Source organism: Denticeps clupeoides, chromosome 19 (genome assembly GCF_900700375.1).
Source record: "Denticeps clupeoides chromosome 19, fDenClu1.1, whole genome shotgun sequence".
Classification (NCBI taxonomy): Eukaryota; Metazoa; Chordata; class Actinopteri; order Clupeiformes; family Denticipitidae; genus Denticeps; species Denticeps clupeoides.
In genome coordinates this window covers 338,474-357,516 of record NC_041725.1, presented here as the reverse complement: position 1 = coordinate 357,516, position 19,043 = coordinate 338,474, and the positions used below count along the sequence as shown (strand labels likewise).

General features: G+C 42.1%; 1 protein-coding gene and 1 non-coding gene across 2 annotated transcripts in view; one reads left to right on the top strand and one right to left on the bottom strand.

The window, feature by feature from the left end:
- The window catches only part of LOC114769385 (uncharacterized), a 35,297-nt gene extending 17,787 nt beyond the window's left edge, over window positions 1–17,510 (top strand). Inside the window, exons 3-7 of the mRNA XM_028962343.1 lie at window positions 12,006–12,190; window positions 13,024–13,141; window positions 13,212–13,359; window positions 16,392–16,783; window positions 16,917–17,510. Coding sequence (XP_028818176.1) covers window positions 12,006–12,190; window positions 13,024–13,141; window positions 13,212–13,359; window positions 16,392–16,783; window positions 16,917–17,341 — 1,268 coding nt within the window. The 3' untranslated portion in view covers window positions 17,342–17,510. The remainder of the gene's footprint in view (window positions 1–12,005; window positions 12,191–13,023; window positions 13,142–13,211; window positions 13,360–16,391; window positions 16,784–16,916) is intronic.
- Window positions 5,620–5,781, bottom strand: LOC114769792 (U1 spliceosomal RNA). The gene has a single exon (XR_003743257.1). It is a non-coding gene; the product is annotated as a U1 spliceosomal RNA (small nuclear RNA).
- Window positions 17,511–19,043: the final 1,533 nt, after the last annotated feature.

The following is a 19,043-nucleotide window of genomic DNA, read 5'->3' as shown; positions in this document are numbered from 1 at the left end:
AAATCTTCTGCTGACTCCAAAGGCTGCTGAGCACACGTGCTGATTTTAGAAAGGTCACAGGCAGTAGGAAAGTTGCCAGCGATCGCGGTCACAAGTCCTTCAGCCCAACATCTGTAGTCTGCATCTCCCCGCACTGCACCAATCTCGTTTTGATCAGCAGTTGCCCAACCAGGGGTGCAGGGCTGATGATGGGTAGTGAAATGTTCACGTAGCTGACCATACTGCGCAGGGGTCATGTGCCTTAGCAGGACTCGGGCCATTTCGGTGGATGTCGGGGTGAATTCTCTGATGAAATCGTTCACGGCTCTGGACAGGGCCGCACCCCCTCGATCTGCATTTGGGAGGTGCTTAGAAGAGTTCAGAAGATCTTCTGTTGTCCATGGCCTGTATACAAACGCAGGGTTACCTCCTGTCCCAGCGACTTGAATCATGGGGAGAGTTGCAGTTGAGGGTCCTGATGGTTCAGAAGATGTGGTGGCAGACCGGGTCTTGGGTGGAGAATATGGGGCGGCTGCTCTGGTGGTGGTTTTTTTCTCTGAAGTTGAAGCAGTGATGCCATCATGCTGTGGTGGTTTCTGCTGTTCTTGTAACGGTTTCTCCAGCGGGAGTTGCTGCTGTTCCAGTGGGGGTTGCTGTTGGGGGTAGGGCGGAGGGGTGGAGTCCAAACTCAGGTCGACCCGTGTGCCCTGTAATGACGGATACCACGAGGCAGGTGCAGTATCAGAGAATTTTTTTTTGGTATCAAGGTTCAGCGTGGTCTCCCCTTTTGTTTTCTTTCCCACAGTCAGCGCAGTCAGAGTGTTCTGGGTGTTTGGCTTGTCTCTTCGGTCGCCCTCTGCTTCCCATATTCTAAAACAGTCTTCCATTATAAGCATTTTCCGAATTACTTTACTTTTACTTGACTGCAGTATTTTTTGCCTGCTACCCTCTAGCCCCTCCTTCAGCTTTTTTAGCTGAGTTTGACTAAGAGACCCACCCGCAGGAAAACCGTAATTTTCATGCCAGTCCACCAGATGATTACACACATCATCACCATATTTCTGTTTCATCAGTATCATTAACTTAGTTTCGGGACTAATAGGAGTGTCACTTTTCCCACTTTTATTTCCCATTTTTTACGCACACAGCTTTCTCGAGTTTACCCGGGGAATTCACAGCCCAACGAAAACAACTGCTCTTGCTAAGAGAGCCCACAGATAACTAATGGCTCACAATTCTTCCCGTTTCACGTTTTCCCTTTGTGCTCTTGCCTTATTACTCACACTGATTGAAATATTACTTAATGATTGAATGATTTTTTTTTTTTTTTTTATCTTGTAAAGAAGGCTCACACTTATTTCACACTCGATCTCCAAGATCATTTTACTCAGAGGACTTTAACCTCTATTATCCCACACTGGATCTCCAAGATCCTTTACTCAGAGGACTAACCTCTATTAAACAAAATAAAAAGTGACACTCGCTTAGTTGGATCAACTCAGTTGACTACAGAATAAAGCAAATATGCAATTCCCCTTATCAATTTGATTTTGGATTTATTAATCTTCAAAATTCTGCAGTTTTCATTAAATGTTTGAGAGGTGGAATATTTTAGCTCACCGTGTTCGCGTCCCCAGACGACAGAAAAGAGAAAAATCCCGGCGGAATCGGCCAAGGACACTGACCACAGTCCCAGTCACTCCGAAACTCTAAGACGAGGTTTTGGAGATGGATCTTGGTGACCCAGGGTGACCAGCCACTCCGGTCATGTCCTGGCGGATTCACGCGGATCCTGTTCGTGACGCCAATTGTGGTGGAAATTCTGCCGTCTGGGGAGCTGCAATAAAGGAAGTCAACTGAATTGATTATCCAAGTTTATTTTACCGCGCACGGGGGGACCCACAAGAGAACATCCCCCCGCTTGATTACAGTTCACAAGCATTTATACATCTGGGGTGTACAAGGTCGAAAAGCAAGCTCGCACTACTTTGGACAGTGGCGCCCATCAACGTCACAGAACCTTTCTTTTATCAGTTTATGTCTAGTTTTTGCGTCAAACTTTTGCATCAACAAGGTCAGACCTAAGATACACAGTTGTCTTCTGACTGTTCCATGACCAAAGGTGAAACGCGTGGAGAGTCTGGCCTACTAAATTTCATGGAGTGTCTGGGCCTACTAAATTTTCCTTCCACACCAGTCCTCATGGAACTATTACAGTCATATAGTTTAATTTCAGGCTATAAACTGAATTTTTCTAAAAGCACCATTTTGCAGGTTAATCAGTTGGCAATGTCACTGGATCTTAGTTCTTTTCCATTTAAGCAGGTTGTGGAATTTACTTATTTGGGAATTAATGTCGCCCGTTCTTATAAGGACCTTTATGCGCGTAATTTTAAAATTCTACTTGAGCGTACAAAAAACGATTTCTCACGATGGTCTTCATTGCCCATTTCTTTGGCTGGAAGAGTGAATACCATTAAGATGGTAGTCCTACCACGCTTTCTGTATTTATTCCAAATGATTCCTATTTTCCTACCCAAGTCTGTCTTCAAGGAGTTAGGTTCTTTGATTTCTTCATTTGTGTGGAATAAATCTGTCCCGCGGATGAGGAATATTTTCCTTGAAATGCCTAAAGTACCAGGTGGTATGGGTTTGCCAAACTTCATGTATTACTATTGGGCAGCAAACATAAGTAAATTAATATACTGGATCTTTGCGTGGCGTGATAATCCTGGCCCTGCTTGGGCAGACATGGAATTGCGAGGTGATTCAGGGCTTTGTCCTATTTCCTTAATGAGCACCCCTATATCTATGCGGCCGTACTCACGCCTCCTTAATCCTGTAGTAAAACACTCACTTAAGATTTGGCTCCAGTTTCGGAAACATTTTCGTATAAAGCAACTAAGCTTATTTTCTCCCCTTTTGAATAACCATCTTTTCTTACCGTCCCAAACGGATGCAGCATTTCAAACCTGGCACAACAATGGCTTGATCTTTATCAAAGACCTCTTCGCTGAAGGAACGCTTATGACATTCGAAACATTGCAAAAAAGTTACAATATTCCCAAATCTCATTTCTATAGATTCCTACAGATTAGAAGTTTTGTGAGCAAACACTTTAGATCTTTACATTCACCGGCTAATTCACCTGCAGATTAAATTCTTGCTCTGAACCCCTTTATGAGAGACAATATATCAAAATGATATACTCTGATCCAGAACATTTATTCACCCTCATGGGAGAAAACTAAAGTGGCATGGGAACAGGATCTTAACATTGTAGTTACGGGTGAGAGCTGGCAACAGTGCCTAGAAGCTATTCATACCTCCTCGGTCTGTATTAGACAATGTACTACATCGTCTACACTACTCATTAGATAAACTAGCAAAAATGTTTCCTAATACCAGCTCGGAGTGCCTACGATGTCACCAAGGGCCAGCTACTTTAGGCCACATGTTCTGGAACTGCCAGTCATTGTCCAACTTCTGGGAAAATATTTGCATAGTCTTGTCATCTTTATGTAATAGAACGATTGAACCTACACCATACATTTCTATTTTTGGGATCCCCCCTCCAGATATAATTCTTACGAAATCTCAAGCCAAGGTGGTAGCTTTCGCCTCATTAATGGCCAGAAGACTTGTTCTTCTGCTGTGGAAATCAGACAAGCCCCCCTCTTTCAATAGTTGGATTAAGGAAATGCTCTCCATGTTGCAGTTGGAAAAACTGCGATGCAATCAAGCTAATCGTCAGGAAAAGTTCAAGGAGATATGATCACCATTTATTGATTATGTTAAATCATCCAGTTTAAGTCCAGCATAGACATGTTATTTCTTAATGCATATACAAAGTAAAATACTACAACACTGAGAGGAGACAGCTTCCCTTCCCCCTTTTTTTATTTTATTTTGTTTTGTTTTTTGTTTAGTTTTTTATTTATTTATTTATTTCTCTTCTTGCTGTTTGATGGGTGGGTCTGAGGGTGGGGGGTGGATATTGGTCAACAGCTGTTATTTGTTTGTTGTTGAAAAATTGAAAATCACAAATAAAGCATAGAAAAAAAAAAAAAGATAAATAAGAAATTAATGCGAAACTAATTACAACAAATAAACGTCAAACAAAATGGAAAAACAGGGAAAAAATGCAGCGCAACACAGACAAGTAGCCAGAACAACAAGTTGCGTCAGCATCCCAGGGGATATGCGGGCAAAACCGCAAGTGATGTCGACTGGAAATTCAAGGGAGGCAGGCGGAGCCCCGAAAGAGGAAACCGAGGCTCCTTTTATTCAGGCTGTCTACAGCAGAAACAGGTGGACTCAACTGGCAATCACCAGGATGACAAGGCATCATCTAGAACATTATCAGAGCATTTTTTGTACCTGATCTCCAGATGAAACTCCTGTAGATATAAGGAACAGCGCATAGGACAGTGGTGGCCTAGTGGTTAGGAAAGTCAGAAGGTTGCCTGTTCGAATCCGCCAAGGTGCCACTGAACAAAGTACCGTCCCCACACACTGCTCCCCGGGCGCCTGTCATAGCTGCCCACTGCTCACTAAGGGTAATGGGTTAAAAGCAGAGGACACATTTCGTTGTGTGCATGTGTGCTGTGCTGCAGTGTTTCACAATGACAATCACTTCACTTTTTCACTTCATAAGACCCTAATTGGCATTTTTCATTCTGGTGAGAGGGTTATTACCTGTATGACCCAACTTAAACTTCAAAATGTTGCAAAGACAGCAACAACTCCAAGGCGTCCTTCTCAGTGGTGCTGTAATTGAATTAATGCTTCAAGAACTTCTTAGAAAAATATCAAATGGAGTAATCAAATCCATCAGCATCTTCATGTAACAGTACAGCACCAGCTCCAGTAGTGCTTGCATATACCTCCAGTATGAACAGCAGGTGAGATTTTGGAGCAGCCAGAACTGTAAAGTTACAAGGCCTTGCCTTGGCATATTCAGATACCTTCTGACAATCTGCAGACCAAACAATGTCAAAGTTATTACGAAGCAGATTAATCAGAGGCAACACAAAATCAGAGAGGTTTTTTACAGAACCTACAGTAGTACCCAATCATCCAGAGGAATCTACACAGCTCTCACTGAGTAGCTGGAATGTGGAAGTCAGAGATGGCTACTACTTTAGGGTCAAACTTGAGCAAACTCACACTTTCTTCTCCAGGGGAAGACTTTCCTTGTAACTACTGATTGTAAGTCTCTCTGGATAAGGGCGTCTGGTAAATGCTGTAAATGTAACTTTGCACTGAGACCCCCACTTTTCACAGAAAAGTTCAACAGGCTCCGGATGGTGTGTCTAAATCAGCAGGACTGAAGCCAAGTGACTCTTGGAGTGTTTCAAACAGAGAAAACATCAGTGAAGTGAAGTGATTGTCACATGTGATACACAGCAGCACAGCACACGATGCACACAGTGAAATTTGTCCTCTGCATTTAACCCATCACCCTGAGTGAGCAGTGGTCACCATGACAAGCGCCCAGGGAGCAGTGTGTGGGGACGGTGCTTTGCTCAGTGGCACCTCAGTGGCACCTTGGCGGATCGGGAAGCAAACCGGCAACCTACTGATTATGGAGCGACTTCCTTAACCGCTAGGCCACCACTGCCCCCCCCCAAAAAAAATCAGGGGAGAGCACGAACGCAGTCCCCCACTACCAGAAATTATGCAGTCGAGATTCCCACATTTGGGGAATTGGCAGGGTTCAGCAGTCGAAGTGCAATGACTGAGCCTCGCCCTGGGTGAACCGCCTTCTTGGTCACGGTATCTCCCCTGCAAGGTAAATATCAACCCATCAGAAGTTGCAACCCATTATCACACTCTCTCCCTTCACCAATCAATCTCTCCAAGGCTCCTTGAGACTCGACACTTCCTCGACACTCGAGACTTGAGACTTCCTTAAAAAGGTGTGATAAAAACTAGAGCCCTGATCTGTCTGTACTACCTTCAGTGGTGGAGGAAGTACTGAATCTTAGTACTTAAGTAAAAGTACAAGTAACCTGCAAAATATTTACTCAAGTAAAAGTAGAAGTGCTACATCAACAATCTTACTTAAGTAAAAGTCCTAAGTACTTACTTTTAAATTTACTTTAAAGTATTTTTTAAGTAAAAGTACTCACACAATGGTTTGTCTCAACCTCTGGGGTTTGCCATTTTGTAAAAGCATAGTACATATACTGACTTATGCCTGTACTGATGTCATTGCTCATAATAATTACAAACAATTATACAGTATATGTGTATTGGAAAGTTTGGTGTGCTTATTGTGTGTGCACTCTGCAATACTGTGTGTACCTTAGAATTATGTGGATGACAAGTTATCTACTAGGTATGACAGATAGAAGGAGAAAACTGAAGGAGGTTCAGATAGAAGGACGTTGTATTGAAAATCTTAAAAAAGAAAAACAACTAGTGAATTAGTTCATTTTTTGAGCTGTGAACTTGGTTCAAAATTGTAAAAAATTAACTATGAATGTGAACTAGTTCTTTTTCAGTGGGAACTGGCACAACACTGAGCTGGACATTATGCTAGCAAAGACATTAAGCTATCTTCTCTGAGCTAATAAAGCAGTTTTATCCTACCACCGTGTTAAAAAAATAATGAAGCTACACTGGTGTGATTTTTATACTATTTCTGTATGTCAGCGTACATTTCGCTAGATAATAGTATCATTACAGGTCATAACATACACAAAAGCATAGCATACCATAGCATAGCTTACCTCTATATGTTTTTTCAAATTTGAAGGGGAGTTTTTAAATGGCAACAATTCTTTATGTTGAGGCAGGCATGGGATGCAAAGAAATCGCAAGGACTCATTCTTTGCTCCTTTGTACTAAAATAAATTTCTGTCATGATCCGGACCGGCAGGGGTGACTCCGGATCCGGAGTTTCATGTTCGTCTGGTGTATTGTTCCCTGATCGTGTTCATCTGGTGTATATTTATATAATTGTATAAAACTATCCTGTTCGTGTCTGTTCGCCGTCAGGTCACTGCGTGTTAATGTTCCCTTGTCGTGTGAAGTCGTGCATATGCGTCCTCCTTCATCGCCATGTCCAGCCCCCACGTGACAATTTCTTAAATCTGGCCAAGGATTTCTTTGTGATTCAGAGCTGCAGGGCTCTGGGTCCATGTTGAATGTCTTGGTCTACCAGCTCGTGCTGCTAACTGACACGCGCTCGGCCATCATTGGAGCTAATAAATAAAGTAAAGTAAAGTAAAGTAAAGTAAAGTAAAGCCTGATTGGTAGGAAATGGCAAAAAAGGCCAGAACGCGATAGACTAACTATTTTTTCATGCAAGTGTTCATAAAATGTAATGAGTAACGGCATAAATTGTAGAAATGTAGTGGAGTAGAAAGTACAGATAATTGCCGCAAAATGTAGTGGAGTAAAATAAAAAGTATGCATAGCCTAGTGGGTAACAGACTTGCCTGTGATCCAGAAGACCCAGGTTCGAATCCCACTTACTACCATTGTGTCCCTGAGCAGGACACTTAACCCTGAGCTGCACCAGGGGGACTGTCCCTGTAACTACTGATTGTAAGTCGCTCTGGATAAGGGTGTCTGATAAATGCCAGAAAGATTTAATGTAGATGTGAACAGATCAGTGCTCAGACTTTGTCGTAGGCAAAGGACCTATGCAATCCAAAACAATCCTCTCCAATGGCTCACAAATCACCGGGATGGGATGGAGCGGAGCAGGGAGAATCACCATATTTGGTTTCCCTGCTACTTTATGAATGACAGTGTTTAAATACGTGAGACTTTAAACATGGCCAAAAAAGAAGTGCTGTAAGACATACGATGGTATGTCTTATTTATATTCAAATGACCTGCAAAGTCATGGTCATGCCCTAAATTCAGCAAGAACCACAAGCTGAAAAATGTCATCTTAGTTGTGTGAATGGGTCCACTTCAGCAATAACAAACCACCTTCCCAGTAAAATGATGCAGACATTTTCTCTTCTGGCAGCAGCAGTACAGCTGGACCAGAGAAGAATTGTTCTTTTGTTTGTGACCAATCAAAACCTTATCTAAGGCCAGCAGCATTTCACCAGCAGCTGCACCACCACCAGACATGGACGCAAAAGTTGCAGGTGCCGATATCACAGGCAAGGGTTCAAAGAAAATAAATGTGTCCAAAAACCCAATTGCGTCTTGATATTTACAAGTTTGGGCTCGAGTAACAACACATGCAGGAAAAACTGAAGCAAGGCTTGAGTCCAAATCCATACCGGGCACTCGGGATCTCTGACTTTCAGAATTGAAAGACCTTTTCTCCCAGGGGGACTGTGTGATAAAGTGAACTTAATAATTGACACTGTGTCTGGGACTTTTAACAGAAGGCCAGAGAAAACAGATTCAGTTTAGATTTAAACACTGAGACTGAGTCGTTCCACAACTGCGGAGCTCTATATGAGAAGGATCTGCTCCCAGCTGTGTCCTTCTGTACTTTGAGTACCAGTAGTATCACCACACCCAACTAAAACTTCACTAAGGTACTGCGGGGCGAGACCATTTAGAGCTTTATAGGTCAAAAGTAGGATTTTGTCAAACCTAAATGTGATGGGTAGCCAGTGCAGTGTAAAAAGACCGTGGGGAGAGAACAGAGTGTAAAAAACTCTCTCTACCCACACAAAAGCACTGTATTCAAACCCCATCTTACAGCAGTGATTGTAAGACTGGGGTGATGTGGTCAAATTTCCTGGTTCTGGTTAGAACTCTGGCTGCAGCATTCTGTACCAGCTGGAGTTTACTCATGCACCTACTAGAGCATCCAGACAATAATGCATTGCAGTAATCTAACCTTGATGTAATAAATGCATGGACCAACTATTCTGCATCATGCATTGAAATGATATTTCTTATTTTCGCAATATTTCTAAGGTGAAAGAATGCTATCCTAGTGACATTGTGTACGTGCAAATTGAATGAGAGACCTGCATCAATGATGACACCTAGATCCTTTACTTCAATACTTGGTGAAATAGAAAGACGATCCAGAGTTATGATGTAGTCAGCCATCTTATGCCTGGCTGCTTGAGGCCCAAGTACAAGAGCTTCTGTCTTATCAGGGTTTAACAGAAGAAAGTTAGTGAGCATCCACTGTCTAATGTCCTTCAGACAATTCTTTATTTTGTTCAGCTGCTGCTTCTGATCTGGCATTGCTGACAGATACAGTTGTGTGTCGTCAGCGTAGCAATTTACTATATGAAGACGAAACACCATTGATGTCCACAAACTGATACAGACCGGTAAGATATGATCTGAACCATTCAAGGGCTGTTCCCTTAATCCCAACATTCTCTAACCTGGCAAGGAGAATAGCGTGATCGATAGTGTCAAACGCTGCACTCAGATCAAGCAGGACAAGCAGCTAGATGTGTCCCTGATCAGAGGCCAACAGCAGGTCATTAACCACTTTAACCAGCGCTGTCTCAGTGCTATGATGAGGTCTAAATCCTGATTGATATACTTCATGGATATTGTTACTGTCTAGGTATGCGCTCAGCTGCTGGGCTTTTTTTTTATATAAATGGATATCAAAGATTTTTGATATAAAAGGAAGGTTTGATATCGGTCTATAATTTGAAAGCTGACTGCAATCAAGATCGCGATCAAGACTTTTCAATCAGGGGTCTGATGACTGCTACCTTGAACAAACTTGGTACGTGGCCGGTGCTAAGCGACGAGTTAATAATTTTGAGGATAGAATTTATAATATCGGGTGCTACTTGTTTAAGAAAACTTGTAGGATGCGGATCCAATGTGCAAGTACATTGATTTGATGATGAGATTAGTTTAATTAGTTCATGCTCTTTAATATTTAAATTTACAGCATTTATCAGACGCCTTATCCAGAGCAACTCAGGGTTAAGTGTCTTGTTCAGGGACACAATGGTAGTAAGTGGGACTCGAACCCGGGTCTTCTGGTTCATAGGCGAGTGTGTTACCCACTAGGCTACTACCACCTTAATAAGGTTGAAGCGTTCTAATCAGTGGTCAGCGATTTGAAGATTATTTTCCATAGTAATATCGACGGAGCTGTTTGTTATGCTTTTAATCTTATCTCCATTGGTAACAATTTTAGTATTTAAGAAATTCATAAAGTCGTCGGTACTATGATGATATTGAGTGGTGGTATCCGTTTTTGTCCTGGTTAGTTTGGCTATAGTGTTACACAGGAATCCAGGATGTTTTTGTCTATTAACGAGGACAGATATGTCGATTGAGCTGCACTAAGAACCTTCCTATGGTTAAGGAGGCTCTCCTTCCTTGCTATTCGGAATACGTTCAATTTACTTCAACGCCATTTATGGTTTAATTTACATTCTAAGCTTTTTTTTTTGTTGCAATTTTTGCTATTATGCATTTTGGTAGTGGAATTACAGTGATTTATAGTCCTATGATATGATATTTGAAATCATTCTGCTCCACTGGGTGTTCAGCTAAGCTACCTATGTAGCCCCTCCTCCTGTCATCTTAGGTTTGTATTACCTTACCCAGGTGTCATAGTGGGTCCACGCAAATCATAAGACGCTGCAGACGTTTTGTTTACATATACCTTGTTGCTTCATGTTTTTAGATAATATTGTGCTAGTTATGTTTGCCATTTTTTTGCCAGTATTCAAAATTTAAATATATGTGGTGGTTAAACCCACAATGACCATTCATGCTTGGTGTGCACAACCAGGGCATGTGTTTGGGTGTGTGCTACATCATTTAATTCTTGTCTCAAATATTACGACCCCTCCATACGAGAGGCAAAAAAAATCTAACTTTGTACGGCACTATGGTGAAGCAAGAAAAACCCATTTGCAGTCAACATGAAGACTGCTTAATTACTGATTAATCTGCAGTTCCAAAATTGTGTTTGACAAGGCAACTGAAGCACTGCATTATGGGATTTGTAGTTTGTGTGTTAATAGTAGGGATGCAACAAAGAATAGGAAACTAATTTCGATTTGTTGTGTCGTGCAATGCGGAGACATTTAATTATTTAAAAAAAGACTTTAGTTGAGCGCTGATTGGAGTGAACACACTCGGTCTCTCTCACACACTGATGCCTGCAGAGTTTGCCGCTTTATAGACAGGGCGGAGTAAAAAAACACGGAGTCAATGCGTGCTGCAATGTTTCACAATGACAATCACTTCACTTCTTACTGCATCCCTGCCACATCAACACCATCTGAGCGGCTGTTTTCTGCAGCAGGCAACATAACCTCAAAGAAAAGAGCCAGGAGCATGTGGAGTGTGTGTGTTCTGTTTTTGAATAAAGGGTTGGAAATTAATGCTTCTTGTTTTTTTTTTATCCAATTCTACTATTAAAATAATCGTTAGTTGCAGCCCTAGTTAATAGATCTGTATAATCTCATGGGATGTGGCTCGCAGGCTGCAAGAAGCCAATGACGTGGCTAATTTTGAATCACCCAGACAAATCTAAAAAGCCAGCTGGACATGTTTGGGGAAAGAGATCTGGTCCCTAATGCTATGCTAACTCTATACAATTTACTTAACAACTGCAGTCAACATATGCAAATCATTAAACATAAATATGTTGAAATGCTAATCTAATTTAACCAACTAATTAACAGCTCTGGTGGGGTGGCAGGTATATACAGCATTTATGACATATATTTGAGTAACAGAAAATGAGATACATTGCATTTTAATGTTACAATATCACAATAATCTTCAAATATTGAACTGTATTTAAAAATAAATAAACTAATGGATTAAAAGTAAAACACTCTTAAGCCTCTCTGTGGCTTATTTATTTTCCAACGGCAAAGGGAGCCGCAGTGTAAGGATGAAAGAGCCGCATGGCTTGAGAGCCATGGGTTGCTGACCCCTGCTCTAGATACAATCTAACCTGTTTCTTTCAATTAGTTTATTTTAAAAATAAACTAAACTCTGAATTGGCTTCTCTAGTATTTGTAACTTTGTAATTGTATATTAATTTTTGTATTTTGTCTGGAGGTAATACGCCATTGTATTTGTGTTCTCAGAGGCCTGGAGTAATAAAGAGGATGAAGAAAATCTTATTTTTACCTTTGGCCTTCCTCAGGCCCTTGAGCTGAATGAGTGTGACCCTACTGTGGATTCTGTGATGCTGCTGTTCTTTGTGGTCCCTTCTAAAACAGACAACCTCTGTCTCACCTTCAGCAGTGGCTTTCTGGATCCAGTACGACAGGTAATATTTGCAATTTTTTTACTTCTACACACTCCTGTTTCCTCTCATGCTGATTCACATGCTACAACACAAACATTATGGGATAACCACACACCTGCATGTCTAGCTGAAGAAATCATGCTGATAGACAGGAGATGGGGCAACAAGGTTTGGGCCATTTCCATGCTCTTCACCATGCTCAAGACACTCTACACTTGTTGAAATACATTTAGTTGCTAGTAACAATTCCGCTGGGCTTTTACCTGTTCATTTCGATGCAAAAATTATGAGACGGTGCGGAGTTGAAATGGACTCGAGCCTCTGAAGATTATGTTTTTGGTTGAACCAGGGTGTGGGACATCTTTGACCATGATCTTAATAAATGTATAAAATGTCTAATTCTTCACAACGTAAAAGAGCTGTGTGCATGCTCACACTGGAATAACGTGGCGAGTTTTCGCTTGCCACTCATTCTGGCTGGAATAAAAGCTTTTTGTCAAAAAAAAGCGAAAGTCAACAGTACAAAATGCCCATTTATTACTTACTGACTAGCGAGAAACTGGCTGCTCTTATACTCCATGCAATGTAGACTGCACCTAACTGCCCACCTGCATAAAACCGTCTTTAACCCCCTTTCAACACACATCTCAACATACGACATCCAGTTCGCTCATTCTCAGGTGAAAGACCTCAGAGATTTTTTTGGCTCTTGTGCCTCATTAAAAATGTTGGGCCGTATGTCTAAACTCAGTACATTAGGGATTTGAAACTTTGAATGAGGGCAATGACAGTTTGTGAAATGTGAAAACTATTTGTAATTACAAATGAATAATTCTGTCATCCACCTTCTTCAGACAGCTTGCATTTCATGGAAGACACAGTTCATTGTTCTGACTGTGAGAACATTTCAAAGAGATGAACTAACAAAGCAACAAGTGAGCATCAGCCCAGAGCCATCAAGCACAGACAAAGGTGAGAGAGTTCTACATGGCATTTCTTACAAAGTGAGAAGTTTTTATATTTTTGCTATCCCCACCTCAAGGGACAAAGGTGGACCTTTTCAACGTACAAAACATCTTACTGAGACGAAGTGAGAGGGACAGCAAGAGTAAGCACCCACTTCTCTTAGTTACATACAAAGGAGGATCACATCAGGACCAACCCAGTGGTTTCCGTGCCAGTGATCACAGGTATATTATGTAGTGTGAATCAATGCTGCTTCCATTTGTCACAATAGCAGTGGAGATATTTCCTGATATGAAAATTATATAATGAAATGCCAACTTTGTCATTTCATTTTCAGTGACAATTCAGTGAAGAATCTTAAAAAAAAAGAAATAGACTATTTGCATTTTACACTCATGTATTTTTTGTCCAGAATGAGGCAGTAAAGTGTGTAAAATTTCCATTGCCCATTGAGACATACTGTGTGTGATTTTGGGCTATAAAAGAAATAAATGTTGTTGTTGTTGTTGTAAAAAGGAGAGAGGCTGTAGGGATGGCTGACAGCTTTAAACATTAAATTTAACCTGCCACTACTGATGAAGTAAGGTGTGCAAGATCCTTTTGGTGGTACAATTATAGTCTGAAAAATAATCCATATTTCATGATTATCTTGGTTATTTTATGTGAATTTATTTTATTATTTATATTACATTTTACATTTACATTACATTTACAGCATTTATCAGACACCCTTATCCAGAGCGACTTACAATCAGTGGTTACAGGGACAGTCCCCCCCTGGAGACACTCAGGGTTAAGTGTCTTGCTCAGTGACATGATGGTAGTAAGTGGGATTAGAACCTGGGTCTTCTGGTTATAGTCTAGGCTTAGATTTCTTCTGGGTCTTCCAACAAGACAATGACCCAAAGCATACATCAAAATTATTCCAACAGTACCTCAAGGATACCAAAACCAATCTTGGAGTTACCTGCACAGAGCCCAGACCTCAGTGTTACTGAGTGAATGTTCATGCTCAAAAACCATGCAATTTCGACCAGCGAGAACAATTTGCAATCAAATCAATTTGCAATCAATTTGCAATCTCTCTCTACACCAATCACTGCACCTCCAGGAATTCAGTCTGCTGAACTTGACACCGCCTGCAGATTAAACCACCATCATTTGACTCATTCAGGATGGTGACTGATCTTCATACCGACAGGAAGTTGAGCTGTTGGTGCAGTCAGCACAACCTGGAGCTGAACACACTCAAAACTGTGGAGATGACAGTGGAGCAATGCTCTCCCTCAGACAGCCCAGTGTCTTCTGTAGAGACCTGAAAGTTCCTGGGTACCACCATCTCCCAGGACCTGGAGTGGGAGATCAACGTCTCTTCCATCCTCAAGAAGACCCAGCAGAGGATGTACGTCCTGAGACAAATGAGGAAGTCCAGTCTTCCACAGGAGCTGCTGATCGAGTTCTACACTGCAGTCATTGAGTCTGTCCTGTGCTCCTCCATCACAGTTTGGTATGGAGCAGCCACTCAAGCACAGGAACAGTCAGATGGAGAGGAGGCAGCTGAATAACAGTTATTCTAGAGGCAAAACATCACACAAAGACTTATGGGCATCAGCCCAAGATCAGACACTGACCATACAATCTGTATGTTTGCCTGTGTAAATATTGGTTCCTCACACACATTCAAAGCTGCAATCAAAATTATATTTTAGAAAAAACAATATTATAATATCTTTGCCTCCGTTTTGCTGGCCCATTAGGGGTCGCTACGGCAGATCAACTGTCTGGTTGTCCACACATGATTTGCTAAATATTTTACTCCGGAATGCTCTTCCTGACGCCAAGAAATGCACTGTCATGTGCATTCCCAGTGATTTGGTGTAACAGAATAACATATAGAAAATATCAAACAGCACTGAACACAAAGAACTTTTTAAATCAAATGAAACACAAGGAGGTCATATTGTCGAAAATAGCTCAAGAAATAGCACACAAGATCACATAGGAATGAGATCATGGTTCAAGAAGTTTTTATTACAACTGTTTGTTTGACCTGGGTGCATGGAATTTGGGACCTTGTGTCTCTGTGAAGATTAATTGCCACTGTGGTTGGCATCTTTATGACTGGTCTGTTGAAGGTGCAATGGGTGTGATGCCCAGCGTGAGTCAATCATCTGACACAAGACTTCCATCTGTGGAATGTGCTGACAACAAAACCACACAAAATTGACCAATGGAAATCAAAATTATCAACCCATGGAGGTCTGGATTTGGAGTCACACTTAAGATTAAAGTGGAACAACACACTACAGGCTGATCTAACTTTGATGTAACTTTGACTGGCCTGTCTCCCGGTAGTGCCTGCATGCTCTAGGCACTGCTGACAGACACAGCAAACCTTCTTGCAACAGCTCACAATGATGTGCTATCTAATGCATAATACTAACTGCCAGATGCCTTTACAATGAGCTAATTATTGTTTTGTATGAAGGAAGGCACAATGGGGGCAGTGTGGCATGGCAGTTAATGAAGCGGCCCCGTAATCAGAAGGTTCAAATCCCGAGCTGCCAAGGTGCCACTGAGCAAAGCACTGTCCCCCCACACTTCTCTCCCCTGGTGCTTGTCATGGCTGCCCACTGCTCACCAAGGGTGATGGTTAAATGCAGAGGACACATTTCACTGTGTACAACGTGTGCTGTGCTGCAATCGGTTCGCTTTTAGTTTCAACAAGTGCATGGCTCAATTGGCTTTATTACATTTTATTATACTTAAGTATGAACAGATACTGAAATGAGGGCCAAAACAATACAATACCTGTCTATAAGGGACCTGCAAAACAAGCCAACACCCAAGGTGAGGACCTTTGTTTCCAGGCTTATTGGTGGAGATAATGTTGTGTCTTATTTATGTATGTATATTATATTAATATATGTTTGTATGAATGTAGAATGTACTTTTTTGCAAAAATGTAGTCACCTGTGTGCTGTGTGACCGCATATCAATGTGATTATATTGTTTCTTTAATGTTCAGTTGCCTCTAGTTTTGAAATATTGCAGAAGAAATATGCTTCTTAACCCAATTATGCAAGTAATCTTTAAATGTAAAATCAAAGAAATTCAAGAGTGAAAGGGTGAAAAATATGCTAAGATAAATGGTTAGGGACAAAGGAACATTAAGTGACTTTATAACCTGCAATTTTATTGGTCCACTGGCCCTTAGGCAATTTGGTTCTCAATCTGCCATTTTCTGACATTGCAGAATGTTCTTGTTCCTGTGTGAGCTGCAAAGGTTCCTCAGTGAGGTTCTTCCTCCTACACAGTTGTTGCCACATCCAACAGGTGGCACTAGTACAGTTTCTCTGGACACACTGGACACCCTGCCACCTCTGTCATTGGGTGTGGCCTCCAGCGAAAACTTCCTTCTGGGTCTGCTAAACTCATCTGCCCCCACACTGTTCTCTTTCCCTCATGAGAGGTCAGGGCTCAGGAGCCACCGAGGAGAGCTGTCCTTGCGCCCCCCACTGCTTTCTCTGTTGAGGTTGAAACTGGAGGAAGCGATCAGGGGAAACAAGTTGGGACAGGATATGATTAAGAAGGTGCAAAGACTCAAAGATCTCTGTGCTCTGTCCAGGGAAGGGGACCAAACTGAAGGTGAGCAGGGGAAGCATACAAAATCTAAAAGCAAGAACAAACTGTATAAAATTAACTATATCTAATCTATATCTATTATACTAAACCTTTTAAATATCCCAATTTTACAAAAGTGAAATCTTTTCTCTTAAAGCCACAGATGAAAGCAGCTCAAGTGAGAGTCAGTATCTGGCCCTGCTGCTGCTCAAGGCGCTGCAGACAGTCCAAGGGGTCTGGGAAGCTCTTCCAGCTCAGAGAACTGCCCGTGGAGGCCAGGAAGAACCAGCTAAGGCCAAGTGCCATCTACACAGCCTGACTGTTTCCCTAGAGAAATACCTACTGGAACCTTCAACAGCCACCATCAACAACTGCCAGGGAGTTTGCAGCTTCCCACTGCCCAATAGCAACAACCATGCCATTCTTCTAAACAGTCTAGAGCAGAGTACGGTTCCCCCAAGCCGTTTGCCGTGCTGCGTGCCAGTGCAGTACGCTGACCTGCTGGTAATTGAGCTCCACAGTGATGGCCCTACCATCTCAGTCAAAACTAATATGGTGGCAAAGGAATGTGGATGCCGCTAGCACACATGCACAAAACATTTTTCAGCACAGACAGAAGTAATGTGCTCAATAGTATTGGACATTGTTAAGTTATAACTGAAACTACTATATTCTTTTCCTTTTCAGGGGTGCAGTACATTAACAGTCTTTGGGTTGCTTTGAGCAAATGAAAAACAACTTTGCATTTATAAATATTTCATCAGCAAGTAATTGTTCCTCTAGTGTTATAAAACTGTAAAACCTTTACTAATGAAATATATTTAAATGTATCAGATGTTTTTTCACAGCTTCTCTCTTTTGTAAATAGCAGCAACATACCATTATTTTCAAAGTAGAACATAGAAATACCATAAAATAGGCTGGATCTCATACATCAAACTATTCATAAAGCCTAATTATCTTTTTATACAATCCTTTTCCAACCAATGTGTCCATGGCTGAAGCAGTAGAATTGTCGGCAACATCCGTGATAGTTCCAAGATGGTGTGTTCAATACTTGAGGTCAGAAAAATAGGCATGGGTTGATAATGTTGAATGAAGGATTGTTATATAAAAATTAAATGCTTGCATCAATGTGAGAAAGTGTCAACAAAGAGCTGGCCGTGTTCAAGATGGCCGCTGGGTTTTACAGTCGATGTCTATCAGATTCAGAGTCCACCTGGGAATGGGTGTCGTCCAGTGGATGGTCACGGCAAGCGAGCAGCGGGTGGTGGAGCAGGGGTGTGCTGTTGCTCCTTGGCCATGAGATGAGACTGGGAGGTTTGGACCTTCCACTGCGTGTGCTGGTGATGTTCGTGGCTGCGCTCCAAAGGTTGTTGGTCGCACTCGCAGACATAGCATTGGTTGGGGAGGACACAGGAACACAAAGACTGGACACCCAGGAATGTGGAGAGGATGCAGTAACAGGGAGAACAATGTTTGAGCAATAACAGAGACTCTCTATACACATAGTGTTGTCAGGATCCTCCTTTGCCATCTAGGACCAGGAAATCAGGAGCCTTCTTTCCACACCTCCAAGCAGGACATAGGACCAGGAATTCAGGCACTCCTTTTGCATGTACAGGCAGGAGGCAGACCGTTAAATCGGAGACTCTCCCACTGTTTGCCATGTGAGTAGGCTGGTTCCATAGGCCATTTGGCCATGTCTATTTGGGTCTTGAGTCGTGTTTCCTCCAGTATTCAAGATGTCAATCCCATTACGCTTTCCTCTGTGGTCCACCCCTTTGTACATTCTCTGTTTGGCCTCAGACTGAAAACGCCTCCAAGCCGGACCTTCGGGAATTCATTGGGCCAGCTGTCCAGACCATCTTGGCCTTTGGCTTGTGCATCAGAAGCTTGAGAACTTGAACCTGGCATTGGAGGCTCAGAGACCCTTCCCTCCTGTAGGCAGACAAAATAGGGAAGGGAGGTGGGGCACAGACCACAAATACTGACCAGACAACGAAACAGTCAGTCACAGGAGGAGAGGCTGACATTGCTGACGTTGATGCAGGAGCGGAAACGAGAACCAGTTCTGGAATATTTAGCATAGTTGCTGGTGGAGGATTTCCCAGCTGTACCAGGGCTTCACATAGGAGAGACAAGTCAGTCTTCTGGTAATCGCTGGTGTTCAGAGGCAGATTACTCAGACAAAGAACACTTGCTGGGTCTACCGTGTGTTTGATTCTAAGACCTTATATGTATTGGCAGGGTATTGCAGGGGCTGATTGAGGCAGACCAATAC